At 33.8% G+C, this 12,568-nt stretch overlaps 1 protein-coding gene across 1 annotated transcript; it reads right to left on the bottom strand.

Annotated features, from left to right (window-relative positions):
• Positions 1-521: 521 nt before the first annotated feature.
• Positions 522-11,376, bottom strand: LOC114413653 (zinc finger protein BRUTUS-like). Its single transcript, XM_028378153.1, has 14 exons — positions 10,771-11,376; positions 9,563-9,772; positions 6,069-6,263; positions 5,219-5,574; positions 4,851-5,079; positions 4,427-4,595; positions 3,091-4,329; positions 2,829-3,000; positions 2,477-2,698; positions 2,261-2,398; positions 1,781-2,015; positions 1,610-1,669; positions 1,020-1,091; positions 522-862 (listed from the first exon to the last, which is right to left on the bottom strand). The coding sequence occupies exons 1-14, from the start codon at positions 11,050-11,052 to the stop codon at positions 731-733; spliced, it is 3,711 nt and encodes a 1,236-aa protein (XP_028233954.1). The 5' UTR covers positions 11,053-11,376; the 3' UTR covers positions 522-730.
• Between the last annotated feature and the right edge of the window lie 1,192 nt (positions 11,377-12,568).

The following is a 12,568-nucleotide window of genomic DNA, read 5'->3' as shown; positions in this document are numbered from 1 at the left end:
CGGAGGTGGGTTGTCATTGTTTATGTTACTGCTGCTCCCAAACTTATTTAAATCTCTTGAACGTAGCTGATAGGCTATAAAATAAAATGGAACATTCTGACAATTATACTATGGAAATTGGACAGAATTGCTGGTCTAAACCTTGAGGAACATGCCATAGAGGAACTTCTCAAGGTTACTGCTACAACTACAATCTCCTGATTTAAAAGAACTTGTAATTCGTTCCTTTTTACATTGCGTGAATGTGAAATTATTTCACAGAACCTGCAAGATGCGCATGGTATATCATGGTATCCAAGCAAGGTACAAAAATATATACATACTATATTTTTCCTATCCTCTTCCTATGATTCAAGAACTATGTTCAGGACTTCAGGCTTTCAGCTATTTTTCAGTTCAATCAGTTGTGCACTTGTTAGCCAACATATACGTCTAGCCAGTGCCAGTAGCTAGGAAATTTGGAGATAAATTGCTCAGTGTGATCGCAGCAAAGTCAGTGAACTTAAATGAAGTTAACGATCAGAAGAAAGAAACGAATAGGAGCTGCAACAATATATGTTGCATTAATAGAAAGTTGATCTGTACATAATTGCTATAAGACTGATTAGGAGCATCTGTTCAAGTATAAGACGAAAAGATAAGGGGGCTCCTATTCATGGAAAAATTTGGATTCCTAATTTGCTATACAAGTATTTACAAACTCTGTCTACCTCCCGACAAAAGAAGCACACTAAGAGCAGCTGGAGTTTGACGTCTCACACTTGATAACCCGGGTATTGTAAGAGCCACAAAATCCACATTTGTGATACAACCAGTGGAAGCGTGAAGTGCCCTTCCGATTACAGTCATGGCAGAGTATGTCCTGCAATGCCATTACAAAACTGGCTTAACAGACATTGATCTTAAAAATTCTTTGCTGGCCAACTAAAATGTCAAAATGCTCTCTTTCATAAAATCCACATTAGCTTTCGAAAGGAATGAAGTGAAGAGTGTCATGTAAGAGACACAAAAGTACTCACCTGACAGCGGTCCTTGTACTCTTCAGGAAGCTCCTCAGCAGCCAATAGGGCATCAAGCATACCAAAGTAAACCTGGGTAGATAGAGAAAAAACTAAGAATAGTATGTCGGGTACCTCTTCAAGCATTTCAATTTATTTGACATGAATATTCTAATTATATCCCTCATCTTTTCAATGAATTTCTTTATCAAAGGAATGCATTTCTTCTTACAATCTTTAGATATCTTAAATTCCTAATTTAAAAACTGCAACTTCATACGCATAAATTTGTTAAAGATCAATAGACATATACTTTTCAAGTTTTAATTTTTCCAAACTAAGCAATATCAAGCTTTACATTTAACTAAATTATATGAACAAATGCTAATTGTTAACATCTTTTATTTTGCTTCAACTTGAGGACTCAACTCTCAAGTACATGTTAGAAAGATAGTAGAGCATTATTAAACTAATGGCCCTGTTTAGTTTTCCTTTGCAGATTTTTGTGAATCTATAAGTATTTTGTTCTTTTTTATGGAGAATTATAAAGGTGGAGAATAAAGTCTTAGTTGAGTGCAAAGGAAAGATTTAATGAAAGAAAATCATCTTACCGCCATATCTCCCAATGACTTGCTGCAGATTGGACATGTGTAGTGGTTACAAGTGTATGCCTAACATAATTTAACAAAATATAAGATTGAATCCACAACCCTTGAGAATAGGGTACCCCCGGTTTGGGTAGGGAATTAAAACCTAAAACCTAAAATAGGTGTGAAATAGACCTGGAAGCAAGCAGAATGCATATAGTGGCCGCAAGGTAGAGCTCTGACTGTGGCACTTGAAGTGAACAGGTCATCACAACAAATTGGGCAGTTCATTTCTAAACCTTTCTCCAGGCACTTATGAGATGCTGATTTAATCCCCAGGCAACAATTGCATTTCATGCAATGAAAATAATCAATCCCAAGCCCTCGTCCAACACGGCATAAATTGCAAAATGGGCAATGATATACATTCCTGAAAATGAATGATGCAAAGTTTGATGGAATAAAAGTTACAAAGGAAAATAGAATTAACCAAAAAGTTGAAAGACTAAACTATAATCAACTAGATCTATTTCTTGCTAAAACATTCATATACACAAACTAAATTTTTTTAACTATAGATTGTTTTCAGAAGTATAAATATGTATGCCTCAAGCTTCAACAGGTAATAGAAATTTTAATACCAAATTTTTTAGACTCTGAAGAACTAAAAGATACCTTTCATCATCAAAAAATTTGCATATATTGCAATAGTACTTTGCCATTGAAAACCCATTACATGAAGGTGTCATGCATATGGGCCCTATTGGCTGTATATTCAGGCAGCGCATACACATCATTTCTGATGTTGCTTTTCTGTAATGATCAAACAGATGATTAGAAGTAAATACTATTATAAAATATAAGACATAAGAAATCCCATGAGAAATTTACCTATCCATAGAGTGATCACTGACATTGTCATGACAAAATCTGCAAGTAAATAACTTGCCACAACATGCAGCCCGAAGCTTGCAATTTCTCTTATAGTGCTCACACCCAAATACATGTTCCTCTGGGTCCTGAAATGATGGTGAGAGTCCTTCTATTTCTACACTGTTAGATGATCCTTCAGATAAAGCTTTAGGTGATTTCTGCTGGGCAGCTATCCATCGACTAGTAAAAGACAAAAATAATTAATCAACAATTGAAGCTTGATGACAATAGACTAAAGTGCTATCAAACAAATATACAGCAATTTTTGTCCCTATTAAATAACACCAAAAGTATGATCACTGGAACCAACCTTGTCAGTAGATTCTGCACAAGATATGCTTTTCTCCTTGGATCAAGAGTTGAGTCTCGATATACCTTGCGGATCTCTGACTCAAGTTCATTCTGATTCATCCGAAATATGTCTTTCCAACCTGGCTTGAACATCTGATCATTGTGGTCCAAGCTTTCTTGATATTCAGCACCTAGGAAAGAACAATAACACACTATATTATTAAATATTCAATCCCACAATTTCCACAAAAGATGAAAGAATCTAAAATCTTATTACATACCTCTCCGAGAAGTGCTGTGATCTGACGTTTCTGTCTGTGCTGTAGACACTCGACTCTCTTTCCAGCATTCACTAAGCCATTCGTTGAACATAGTGTTCTTAGTTGCCTGCTTCCATATATCCATCATTTTGTTCTGTTCATCCTGAGTAAGTGCAGACGTTACCCATGGTAACATTGATTGGAGAACTTCAGCACCTGTTGTTCCAATTATCCGACCCACTATCTTGTCTTGTTCTTCCACAGTGAAATGTCTGCCAAACAATGGCCACAGTTCGCATTCTTCTCTAAAAAGATGCTGATCCAGGGTCACTCTTATAGATTTGCACATCCCCTGAAGCTTAGTAGCAAGTTCATTATATTTTTTGATAACATCACTAGTATTGGCATCAGAGGTTCCAAAATTACTTTCACTTAAATTGTCGGACATATGCGTCATCTGCAAGGCTTCATGAAGGACAGAAAACTCTGAAAGAACACAGGAAATATCTTCAAACAATTGTTCTTCCTGCTTATGGTCCAGCATGTACGAATGACTCACATTATGAAGTGCCTCTTTGGATTCTAAAGCTGGAAATACTATATCATCTTCAGCATTACTATGAGCTCTATACAAACCCCACAAAAGACGAAATCTTCCATTAAATTGCCGAAGAATTGTCTCATCACCATCACTCAGCTTTCCAGATTCAACATCTAGATACTCCAAGTCTTTGCGTATAGCTTTATGGAATTTAAATATGGTATCAATTGGTCTTTGTGTAGATCCAACATTGCATGAGCTGCTCTCTGTTTCCCATATGAAAAGACTGGAATTAAGAGATGGGGCAGAAGAGCAGAAAGACAAGGACCGTAAGGACTTGGCTGTAGAAAGAGAACTCAGCCCTAAATTGTTACTACTTACTCCTAAACCTGGCACACAACAAGACCGTGCACTACAACATTGTTTCTGAATATTTTCAGTCTCTGAAGTTTCAGGTAGATCTTCATTTTTGTGCGACTCCAATATGTTGCGCTTGACTGATCTTTTGTTCCCACCTGATTCAGCTAATACCGAGCAATGTCTATTAGATAATGCAGATGCACAAGCACAGGATGGCCGAACAATATTTTCTTCAATATCAGAAAGTCTTTGAGCAGGACAGCAACCTGATGCACTTGAAGACAAACACAGACCTTCATTACGAGCCTTGCAAGCCCATCCACAGAAGAGTGTGACAAGAGCAGAATCTGTTGCTGGAGCTGAAACATATTAAGTTGTCAAATATAGATTACACATAAATAAAATTCTCGGAGATATAATTTCTTTAAGGCAAGGAGGTTTGAAGAGACATAGAACCTGCCAACTGCATATTTCTCTGAAACGTCTTTGCTTCATCTTCAGTTAAAGATCCTACCAACCATGGCAGGACACGCTCAATCAATTTCAGAGGCATCATGCATAAGCTTTGATACAAAAGTTCACATTGCCTTCTAAAGCTAAAGTGCTTTCTTGCAAGTGGAAGAACCTATAGATGAGAGGAATTCAGAACACTAATAGATTAAAACAGAGCTTAGTTGCAAATTCCTTACAAAGAACTTCCCGAGTTAATTAACTAAATAGATAAAACAATTACCACATTTATCAACTTCTGCATATATGACATTCAAATCCCAGCAAGAAATTAATTACTCTTGTAGCAATTAGCATTGCATTTGCATAACACTCTCTTATCTCACACTAGTCACTTAAAAAGATTATCACATGAGCAATGAAGGCTCACCTGAACTTCTTCATTATGGAAATGCCTCTGTATGGTTTCCATTATATGATCAGCATGTATGCATAACTTGGAATAAAATTCAACATCTGAATTAGATGATGCTCCTTCACTTTGAATACTTTCAATCAAATGCCGAAAGTCATTAAATTGGCTTTCTTCTTCAGCATGCTCCTGAAAGAAAGAAAATTCTCCATCTACTGCTGGAAAAATAACCTTGTCCTCAGCAATACTGCATTTATAAAAATAAATAGTCAGCATTTCAGATAACAAGGTATGTCTTATGATAAATTAAGTATGCAATTGGTAATAGAAGAGAGATGTGATACTTCCAATAGACAAATATTGATCAAACTAAATTAAGGTGATACCTGTGAAATATGCAAACTTCAGCTATGAATTGAAATCTTTCGTTAAAAGCAGATAGATTAGTAAAATCTTCAGAGTGCTGTATCTTTCTAGTCTCCACTGCTATCTCACTTAACTCTTTTTTTATTGCACTATGCCAGAGCAATATTTCATCTATAGGATGTGTTCCAGTGGTATCAGAAACATCTATCATAGATCCAGAATGTTTCCTTTTTCCAGTTGTTGTGGATTCACAAGCACAGTTTACTTTCTCAAGCTGATGGGTTAATGCCCTAGAACTACATTGAACTTGAGAATGATCTGCACAAGTTTCAACTGTGTTAATGCTACTTCTTCCTTCCATCCAGGTGAAAACAACCTTCAATAAGCAAGAATATAAGATTAAGATATATTACGGTTACATATCAATTATCAAATCAAATGAATATAAATAATAGAACAAGACCAGAATATGAGACAGATGAGTAATCTTCATTGCAAAACAATCAATCTCTGCAATAGTGCCAATGCATACAGAACAGAGATGAAGAACACATGTATTTGTGAAATAAAGATTTGAGAGACCTGGCCTCTTCTCTCTTTTTTCTCAAAAACAATTGACACCCCCCAATTACTCTCCCTAACTTCCTTATAACTATCTGTACAAACAGTTATTACTATAAATGACAGTTTCTGTTATTTCTATTAATAGAAGTTTAAGCCTCTAATTCCCTAAACTCTCATTCTTCCTAATGTAGAATCTCCTTATTGGCGGTCAGCTAACAATAAATAGCATCATCATATTCAACACATAAAAAAACATTAACAAAGAAAAGGAAACAACAATGCTCTGTTAGCATTTGAAAACCACACCTTTTGAAGGAGTTTTTCCTCTGGCACTATCTTGATTAAGCAATTTCGCAAATCCTGAGATTCATCAGGTGATATAGATGCTGAAAGCCACGGTAGAAATTCAGCCATCATATTCACAGGAATACTGCAAAGAAACTGCCACACTAAGGATGCCTGTTCCTCAAGAGAAAACTTCTCAATAAGCAGAGGAAATACCTGATATCACTCGACAAACAAAAAAAGTCAGAAACATCCCTGAGCAAATAAGATTATGCATCCATTTAAATTGGCCATAACAAAATGATACTCCAAGAATCCTCCTTTGGGACACCAGCTTATAAACAGATTTCAGTATTGTACAAACTTCCTTAAAGAGAACTAGCAGTGGAACTTGATTATATGTTACCTAGCTAGGATACCAACCCATTAATAAAAAAGCTCCTCAGTACATATGAACCCCATTAATTAATCACAGGAAATTACATCATAAAAGAAAAGCTTCCATGTACATGTTAAACCATTAACCCGTCACAATAATAAACAATTTACTCCATGTCATAAATTCTAAATGCAATCGGATTTGTAATGCTTTCTTGAGTTCAATTTTTTAGCAGGAATTTTTATACAAAGTACTCATTTCCTTACAAGGCTGAAATTTTAACAGTAAACAAAATTATAGATAAAGTAATAAGGTAATATTCAGTACCCATAAAACAATTAATAAGTTGATAATAACAATAATAATAATAATAACTTTTCAAGAAACAATGTGTGATTGATTAACGTGATATTTGAAATACTCAATTTCAAAAGAAACTTCCAAAGGTGATAAGTGTAGCAATAATAATATATTTACTAATATCACATTAATGATAGTAGTAAAAAAGTGAAAATGATAAAAAGTAGACTTGGATTTAGATGGTGACTGATGATTTCTATCTAGGAAACTTGTATGTTTTTTTAAAGACATCTACGACTTTTTATTGATAATTATGAATGTCATTAATTTTTATCATTTTTGAGAACTTATAGGTATATAGTATACATGATGTAAACTATATAAAAAAAATCCAATAGCGGCTATCTACTAGCTGCTATCTGCTATCCCACAACATTGTGTTTAGGGCAGGCCACTACATGCCGCAATCCAGGATTTAAAACGCTGATTTGAATATGTTTAATGCAAGTGGGGCAATGGCACCCTGAGCACAAAAATTGCATGCAGCTATCATTTTCATTTGGCAGACTATTTAATAAGACAACCCCCACCCCCACCTCCCAAGGCCATGTCAAAAAGCAAGGTAAGTCCAAAGAAGTTATCTTGTTTGGCTGGGAACAGAAATAGTTGAATGTTTTGGATAATTTTTCATAAGAGCAGAAAAGGAGAAAAGAAATCCTTCGTAAGCCATAAGTGTCCTAGAAATTATTAAATCTCATGATAAGATCTGTAAGTCAAGTGTTACAGATAAGATCCAAAGGACATAAAAAGTTAAAGTGGACACAAAACCAGATCAAAGTATATAACCCAAAATTGACATGTCGATTAAGATCATCTATGATAATCTTCTTACAAGAATCATAATTAATTCAGTGATCTGGAATTCTGGATCTGATGTACAATATTGTCTAACAGGGATCATAAAAGGATCTGGATGTGCATTGTTAAGTGGGAAGAATTTTTTTATTTTTAGTGACTTATAGAGGTGTCATATGCTACCCCTACTTGTAATTATTTTTGTTCTTTCAAATAATATCTCAATTTCCTCCCCCCTCACCCCATCCTGAAAAAAAAAGTAGGCAGCTTTTGGGCCAATTTCTTTAAATTTAAAAAAATGATTATAAAAAAAATGTTTATTTAAGAAGCAGATAGGATTTACTTCTTAAAAAAAGCAGAAAACTTTTTTTAAGAAAAATAGTCTTGACAAATACATCAAAAAAACAGAAAACTGCTTATTTTACTAAAAAAAAGTGTTTTTTTAAATAAAAATAAAAAAACTTATACAAACAGGCCCCTTTTCTTCCTTCTTTAGCTATCATAAAGATAAATTTCCACCAATCCATATAAAAGATTGACTTGCCTTCTAGGCATCTTTATAAAGATCAGCAAAGAGTCTTGTACTCTCGTTAGAATGACCACTATGATAATCAGGACAAATTGGAAGGCTGCATTTTGATTTGTTTTTCGAGCTCAATAAAGGAGGTGTTTGCCAACTACCAAAAAACAGATAAGATAACTAGATACAATAAGACCAGTTCAGACATATTATGTGTTTGTTTGGCACTCAATTGTAACAAACTAGTTCTTATTCGAGGGCTTTTCAAGTCAAAACTAGTTCAAAAGAAGTCCCACTAAAAGTTTTTATATAAATCAAAGTTTCATATTTTTTTCTACTCTCTTTTTGCTAAAATTGAAATTTATATAAATTTCACAAAGATTTACCATACATTTCATTTCAATATCCCCATCACTTTGTACGAAGAATCCAAAATACCTAACCAGCACAAATTCATGGTAAGATGTGATCCAAGTTTTAACCTCCAGCACACTGCTAACCCCAGTCTTGTTGAACTTGTTAACCATAACTCTACCTTACTCCTATCTTGTGCCAGGAAAAACTCTTCAGTTCCAAAGCCTTTCTATGTAAATGAAACTCATCAACCAGGACAGTATCATCCACAAAAAGTATGCCTGAGGCACTGGTTCTTAGAATGCCAGATCATTTTATATACTCTTCCATTCATGTTTATAATAAAGTTTCTTCTATGATAAATTAAACAAAAAGCTTTTGTTTTATTAATTAGGGTTACTTGTATAATCCAATAATGTTCAACAAACATTTCGCAACATCTAACTATCCATTCATTATATCCTCAACAACTGATGCAATCTTATGATCCTGAACAATTTAACTATCAAGATTCCTTCTTTAGACTTTGATGGATGGGGGGAAATGGCAAAAAGCAATGGCTTCAAAAGTTCAATATAGCAAGTATTGATAACATAGGAAAACATTAAATACCACGTTGCATGCTTCAATAATAATTTACAATTTAGATAAAACAATAACTTCTAGCATAAAAAACCCTAATCGACTTAATTGGTCATTCTAGGACATACTAATGATTACTTCTCTAGTTGAATCACTAGACAAAGCCCATATGGTTGCATTAAAAGTACTCCACAAGAATACTTAACCCATCAAGTAAGCAAAGCATGAATGATAAATCAATTAGTAAACATAAAAAATTAATATAGTTTTTATAGTTATACGGTTGCAACGTATAATAGCCTCTCTGGCACTTCCAATAGTTAATATTAGCAATTGTTTTTTGCAATATGAAGGATTCTTTACTCTCCAAACTCTTTGTAATTATATTCTCTTCGTCTTTATGAATTTCTGTTAAGCAATAATAATAATTCTATCTTTTAGAGAGGAAATATCATCACATGATATTTATCTCATTGCATGAGTCCAAGTGGGATACAAGGTAAGAGCTATTAAATAAACTTTTACCTGCTCCTCTTCCTTCGCCATGTGTTGACTAACTGACGTCTGCAAAGCTCCTGTGCAGGATGCCAACTCTTTTGGAAAACTTTCAACATTATTGATGGAAGAATTTAAAAGCTCAAATAGATGATCAAAAAGGTTGCTTTCACCCTTGTGCTCGAGAGAATATGTCTGTGCTACATTCTTCACACGTATATCTAGAGCTGGAAAAATCACCTACATCCCAGAATATATTTCCCTCAGAATGATCAAAACATAGCTGAAGGAGTGATAAAGCCAAATTATGAAAATACTGCTTTCGAGAAAGTATGAAAGAAGCACAGCCAAAAGCATATAGCCTTAATATTACAAAAGAAAAAGCAGTCATCAAACTAATCAAGAAACCTATAGGAAGCTCTGATAATTTAAATTTTGAAACAAAGCTTTCCCATCTAAACAATTTATTACAAGAAATGCATTGAAGGACTGACAGTAAAAGATCACTTCATATCTAGTAGGAGAAAATGAAATAACTTTATGCACCAGAAGCTGTTAGCTAACCACATTAACTTACAAGCTTATAAAAGCTCGGTTTAGTAATGAATGAGCATCAGCATTAGCATTCAATCTGGTCTTTTTCTTTTTCTGCTACATAGCATTCAATCAGTTTTATTGTGGATATTTAGTGACAATGTCACAAACAGGGAGGTTTTTACTTCGTTTTTTTTATGCACAATACACAGTATAACCACGACATGTGCACAAACGCGTAGATTAAAAAATGAGAATAAACAAAAAGATCAGAAAACGCCGCTGCAATTAAGGAAATGATATCTTCCGCTTCAATACTTATTTTTCTTCCTCCGCAACTGAACTTAGCTTCTGCCCCCAAGCAAAAATGCTATATAATACAGTTTTCCTTTTCTATTTTATCATCTCTTGGTACGAACAATAACAGAAGAGTAAAGAAGATTAAGAAACATGCATAGCCTGCAAATCAATTTATTCTGTAAAAGCAAAATCTATATTCAAGCTAGTTAGGGAGTATCAAAGTTTGACCAAAATTTAACAAGAGGAAATGACCGACAGAAGAAACAAGAGTGTCATTTCGTTTCGTCATTGAAAATGCAACCAGCTATGAAATCTCCACTCTCTACGCCATTTTTCTCACAACGGGAAATTAGGTTACACGATTTAACAAGTCCGAAAACGTAAAGGTGAAGGAAGATTAGCACCTCGTCTTCAGCATTGCAGTGGTGCCTGTACATGGAGCTGAGGAAATGGTAGCGGCCGGAGAGCGGCTTAATGTCGGAGCGGTTGCCGGTGGCGAATGCGACGGCCAATCGGTGCAGCGCGTCAAGCTCATTCCGAATCGCTTTGTGAAAGAACAAGAAAATCAAAATTGGCGACTCCGGTTTGGAGCACTTCAAGCCGCCATTGAGAGCCGAGGAGGAGTCAACCTTGTTGACGGAATTCGGGAGCACCGCCACTCCTCCTCCGTCCAACGGCGACGCCATGCGCGTTTTAACTTTCTTTTTTGTTATTTCTTTCTTATTTTCGAGGGAAATTGCGTCTGAGTTTAAGTGGTTGAGCACTTTATCATCATCTTTGTTGTGTATGTTTCTACGAAATCAGTTGTGAGTTTTGTACGTTGTGTATCCGGTGGAGGCATGGACGGTTCCAGAAAGAGAAAGTGGTTGAAGAGAAGAGAAGAGAAGAGAGAGAGAGTTTCTCTCTCTAAATCTTTTTGTTGTGAAGCGGAGAAGAAGGGGGAGATTGGTTTGGTTTGGTTTGGTTACTACGCCGATAAGAAAGAGGACGTACGAGCGCGAGTACGAGGGAGGACCAAGATTTTATACTTGAGTCCATGCCACGTGGCTACATATGCCACGTTGGATGACTATGTACTTCCTCATGAATAAATCATAATAATTCCATCTCTTTTTTGCATTTTCACTTTTACTCAAAATAAATACACATATGATATAAGAGTCATTTTTTTCTGAAAAAAAGTCATTTTTTAAAATTATTTTTTTAATTACAAAAAAAAATAACTATAGCAGGTGTGATGTATTTTTTTAAACTTAAATATAAAAAATTGATATAACTTTTCTCTAATTAAAAAAGTCATAGTATTTAATTTTGTTATTCACATTTAAAAAATTGAATATTTTCTTAAAATTCCCAACATTGAAAATTGATATAAAAAAATCAATATTTTTTCAAGTATTGAAAAAGCTTTAAAGTTAGTCTTAAAATCTTAATAAAATATATCAATATTTTAAAGACTAAATGGATGGATATTCAATATTTTAAGTACTACTTATATAGTTATTATTTTAAAGACTATTTAATTGTTTAAGGTTTTTACATAAGATTGAGACACATTTAATTCATAAGAATTCAGACAAAATATCCTCATTTATTATTTTATAAATTTCTATATTATTGTCAAGTATTTAATTTATAACTTACTCCAACTTATAATTTTTCCAATGGCATTTGGTGATTAAATTATCTTTTCAAGGAATAATGTTCTAATTTAAAATACATTAAGAAGTAGTATTAATTATTTCACTTATGTAAGGGTATTATTGAAAAAGAAAAAAACACATCTTGAAATTCTTACAACCACTTAAAAAAAAGTATATTGCACATAGGCATATAAATGCTAAAAAAAATAAAAATAAAATAAAAAAGGCGGAAGAGAAATTACTGCATGGACTAATAATTTTCATCTCCCTTGTCGGTACATCAAAAAATAGCCCCATACCAATAATTTGTTAGAAAATATTTTAATAAATATATTGTAAAAACTATCAAATTAATCAATTAGCCTTTTGAGTGAGTCAAGCAAGTTTCATTATATCTCTATTTTATTATTATTATTATTATTATTATTATTATTATTATTATTATTATTATTATTTATAAAAATTATATTATAAGAAGTCAATTAATAAATTGAAATGTAATATTGCAAGTAATATATTAAAAGCAAACTATAAGCGTTTAAGTAAATTATATTTTTTA

This window comes from Glycine soja, chromosome 5 (assembly GCF_004193775.1).
Source record: "Glycine soja cultivar W05 chromosome 5, ASM419377v2, whole genome shotgun sequence".
NCBI lineage: Eukaryota > Viridiplantae > Streptophyta > Magnoliopsida > Fabales > Fabaceae > Glycine > Glycine soja.
The sequence above is the reverse complement of the archived record's forward strand: the minus strand, read 5'-3'. Positions and strand labels throughout refer to the sequence as shown.

Excerpts from the sequence above, each read along its gene's own strand:
- LOC114413653 (XM_028378153.1), bottom strand. The coding sequence starts at position 11,052 with ATGGCGTCGCCGTTGGACGGAGGAGGAGTGGCGGTGCTCCCGAATTCC. Across the intron at positions 2,399-2,476 it reads AGTGATCACTCTATGGATAG|AAAAGCAACATCAGAAATGA; the intron begins GTAAATTTCTCA and ends TGATCATTACAG. Across the intron at positions 1,092-1,609 it reads AGTCATTGGGAGATATGGCG|GTTTACTTTGGTATGCTTGA; the intron begins GTAAGATGATTT and ends CTATCTACCCAG.